We start from the raw sequence: 3,404 nt of genomic DNA on the forward strand, positions 1-3,404 counted from the left end.
ACATCCACCAGCGCTTCCTGGCCCAGCTCCTGGAGCGGCGTCACACCTCGCTGGCACCCGGCAGCCCCAAGAACTTCGTCATCAACAGCCTGGGCGACCTCCTTGTGCAGCAGGTGGGGGGGTGCGGGGGGTGGGGGGTGTAATACAGGGCAGGGGTGCTGTGCTGGGAGCAGGGGGCAGATGGCTCCATGGGGGCACTTGCCTCCCACTGCAAGGCAGGGCCTGGGAGCACCAGCAGGGGTGCCCTGCTCCATGGCAGCCCCCTCACCGGGGCCTGGTTCGGGCACCCCCAGCCCTCTCCAGGGTTGCCAGCAGTTCCCATTCCAACCATCATTGTTACTGGGGGCCAGTCACTCCCCAGAAGTGGGCACATTCCAGCAGCGAGGTTGATTCTCACCCCTTCACTCTCCCCAGTTCTCAGGTACCAATGCGGAGCAGCTGAAGAAGGCCTACGCTGAGTTCTGCAGCCAACACAACAAAGCCTCGAAGCTCTACAAGGAGCTCCTGGCCCGGGAAAAGAGGTTCCAGCAGTTCATCAGGGTGAGAGGCTCGGGTGGGGGGCAGGCTTTGCAGTGGCATGGGGCTCCCCCAGAAACCCCAGGGCAGTGCAGGGCTCCTAGCCGTCCCATGTGCACACGTTCCCCGGGCACACGTGTTTCCCCTATACATACGTGGTCCCCATGCACGTGTCCTCCATACACATACGGTCTCCACGTGCATGTGTCTCCCAGACGCACACAATCCCTGTGCACGTGTGTTCCCCATATGCACATATTCCCCCTTACACCATGTTTCCCCCATACACCTGTATTCCCTTACATACATGCCATCCCGTACACGCATGAGGCCCTATACATGTGTTCCCCCACACACCCATGTTTCCCCTCACACAGGTGTTCCCCACAAACACGTTCCCCATACACATGGCCCCACACATATATTCCCCCTTACACTCAAGTTTCCCCAATATATCTCTATTCCCATACATACACGCAGTCCCCTACACACGGTGCCCCCCACACACGTGCCCCTCCCACGTGTTCCCCATACACAAGTGCATGGTACACCACACACACGTGCTCCTCCACACATTTCCCCATACACAAGCATGTTCTCCACACATGTTCCCCCACACACACGTTTGCCCTCACACACATGTTTCCCCACATGCACATTCCCTCCCATGCACACATGTTCCCACACACACACATGTAGGAACCAAAGGCTTTAGTGTCTGGGGCTGGAGGATGACAGCCTTGGTCAGGGTGGCTGGGAGTCAGGACATCTGAGTCCTATCCTGCTTTGTGCCTCAGTTTCCCCATCTGTGTGTGTGCATGTGTGCGGGGAGCCCGCCCCCCCCCTTCAGTGCAGCTCTGTTTTTGCAAAGCAGTGGCTCTAGGGTGAGGCCAGGAGCAGGCGGGGGCAAACTGAGAGGGCACTGGGCCAACTGGGGAATGGACCGAGCAGACTGGGAGTGGGTGAGGGCTGGATCCTTACCAAGGCACCCGTGTCCCCCACAGAAGCTGACGCGCCTGCCGGTGCTGCGGCGACACGGGGTGCCTGAGTGCATCCTGCTGGTCACGCAGAGGATCACCAAGTACCCTGTCCTCATTGACCGCATCCTGCAGAACTCCAAAGGTGCCAGGGCCAGGGCTGGGCTGGAGGTGACCAGGGCCAAGGCAAGGGGCACTGGGCAGGAGAGGCAGGCAGGTAGCCAGGGCAGATGGAGGTGGGTGTGGGAGGAGAGGGGGCTATGAGGGATATTGAACCTGACTCCCAGGCTGGCAAACAAGGGGGCTGTGGACCCTCAGCACTGGTTAGTGGGGACAGGGATATTGGGGCTGGGGACCCCAGGGTAGGGGGCCTGGAGACAGGGCATCCGAGCTGGGTAGGGGGCAGAAGCCAGGTCTTCGCAGCACCAGAGGGGCCTCCCCAGCCAGAGGGGGGGAACCCAGCTGACCCTTCCCCCCCAGGGAATGAGGCGGAGCAGCAGGACCTGAGCACGGCGCTGGTGCTGGTCAAGGACCTGCTGTCAGCCATCGACCAGGAGGTGCACGACAGCGCAAAGAGTGCACGGCTGCGGGAGATCCATGGGCGCCTGGACGGACGGGCGCGGGTCCTACTGGCCTGGGAGGGCCGCAACGCCGCCTTTGGGCGCGACGAGCTGCTGCGGCGCCGCCTTGTGCACGATGGCTCCCTGCTCTGGAAGATGGCAACTGGGCGCTTCAAGGGTACGCAGGGGGTTGGGGCAGGGCAGGGGGGGAGGGGGCAGCCTAGGGTCACAGCTTGCTGGCTCTGCATCTCTGCGCCGGCCCTGGCGGGAAGCAGTTGGGGGGAAACCTAGACTTTGACCCTTAAACCCTGGCCCCTCTTACCCCTGGCCCAATACCCCTACCATCTTACTTCTGGCCCTCTACCCTCTGACCCCAGGCACTGTGGTCACCAGGCAGGCCCTGGGCTGCCCCGGGTTCTGGGTTGGGAGCTAAGAGGTTGGGAGCTCTGGGGGCGTCACAGTCCCAGGCAGGAGCGGAGCCACCCCATCACTACCCCCTGCACCCCAATGTGATGCCCTGTCCCGCTTCTCCCCTGCAGACGTGCTGGTGCTGCTGATGACAGATGTGCTCATCTTCCTGCAGGAGAAGGACCAGAAGTTCACCTTCCCTGCCTTGGTGAGGGCCGGGTCTTAAGTGGGGTTTTTTGGCAGGGCTTCTATCTGTCTGCCAGATTGGGAGCCGGGTGGAAGCCCCTGGGGCAGAAGGCATCAGATCCCTGCCTGGAGCTGGTGCCCCTGTGCTGCCCATTGGGCTTTGCCTCAGTTTCCCCACGCAAGCCCAGCTCTCTGGACTCCTGGGTCCTTCCCCCAGCCCCCTGACCAGGCCTGGTTCCCCCCTACCCCCATCTCCTGCAGGACAAGCCAGCAGTGATCTCCCTGCAAAACCTCATTGTGCGGGACATCGCCAACCAGGAGAAGGGCATGTTCCTCATCAGCGCTGCGCCGCCCGAGATGTACGAGGTGCATGCCGCCTCCCGTGAAGACCGTAACACCTGGATGAGGCTCATCCAGCACACTGTCAGCCTGTGAGTGGCCAGGCTTGGAGGGATAAAAGTCTACTACTGCTGGTGGAGTGGGGGCAGGGGTTTTGAAGCCCCTGGTTTTCCCCTCCTGGGACTCCTGGCTGTCAGGGAGGGGGTCTCTGGGGGTTAAGGGGTGCTGGGGACCTGGCTGGATAGGGAGATGGGATGGGGTAGAGGGGGCAGCTTACATCCGTGCCTGCCTTGCGGGGAGAGACATGGAGGGGCATTGGGTCTGGGATGAGGGGCACATGGGTTGGGGACCCCCAGGACAGGGGGTCTGGAGTTGGGGACATTGGGGCCAGAGCTGTGCCAGCCTGTGATGCAGTGCC

The 3,404-nt window shown here is 62.1% G+C and overlaps 1 protein-coding gene across 1 annotated transcript in view; it reads left to right on the forward strand.

Moving 5' to 3' along the window:
- Positions 1 to 3,404, forward strand: part of ARHGEF2 (Rho/Rac guanine nucleotide exchange factor 2) — a 61,985-nt gene that overhangs the window by 54,045 nt on the left and 4,536 nt on the right. Inside the window, exons 13-19 of the mRNA XM_025215281.1 lie at positions 1 to 113; positions 415 to 540; positions 1,521 to 1,638; positions 1,974 to 2,231; positions 2,593 to 2,669; positions 2,909 to 3,078; positions 3,184 to 3,190. The exon at positions 1 to 113 is cut by the window's left edge and continues 147 nt beyond it. Of these exons, the coding sequence (XP_025071066.1) occupies positions 1 to 113; positions 415 to 540; positions 1,521 to 1,638; positions 1,974 to 2,231; positions 2,593 to 2,669; positions 2,909 to 3,078; positions 3,184 to 3,190 (869 nt within the window). The remainder of the gene's footprint in view (positions 114 to 414; positions 541 to 1,520; positions 1,639 to 1,973; positions 2,232 to 2,592; positions 2,670 to 2,908; positions 3,079 to 3,183; positions 3,191 to 3,404) is intronic.

The sequence above is a fragment of the Alligator sinensis genome, unplaced genomic scaffold (assembly GCF_000455745.1).
Source record: "Alligator sinensis unplaced genomic scaffold, ASM45574v1 scaffold735_1, whole genome shotgun sequence".
NCBI lineage: Eukaryota > Metazoa > Chordata > Crocodylia > Alligatoridae > Alligator > Alligator sinensis.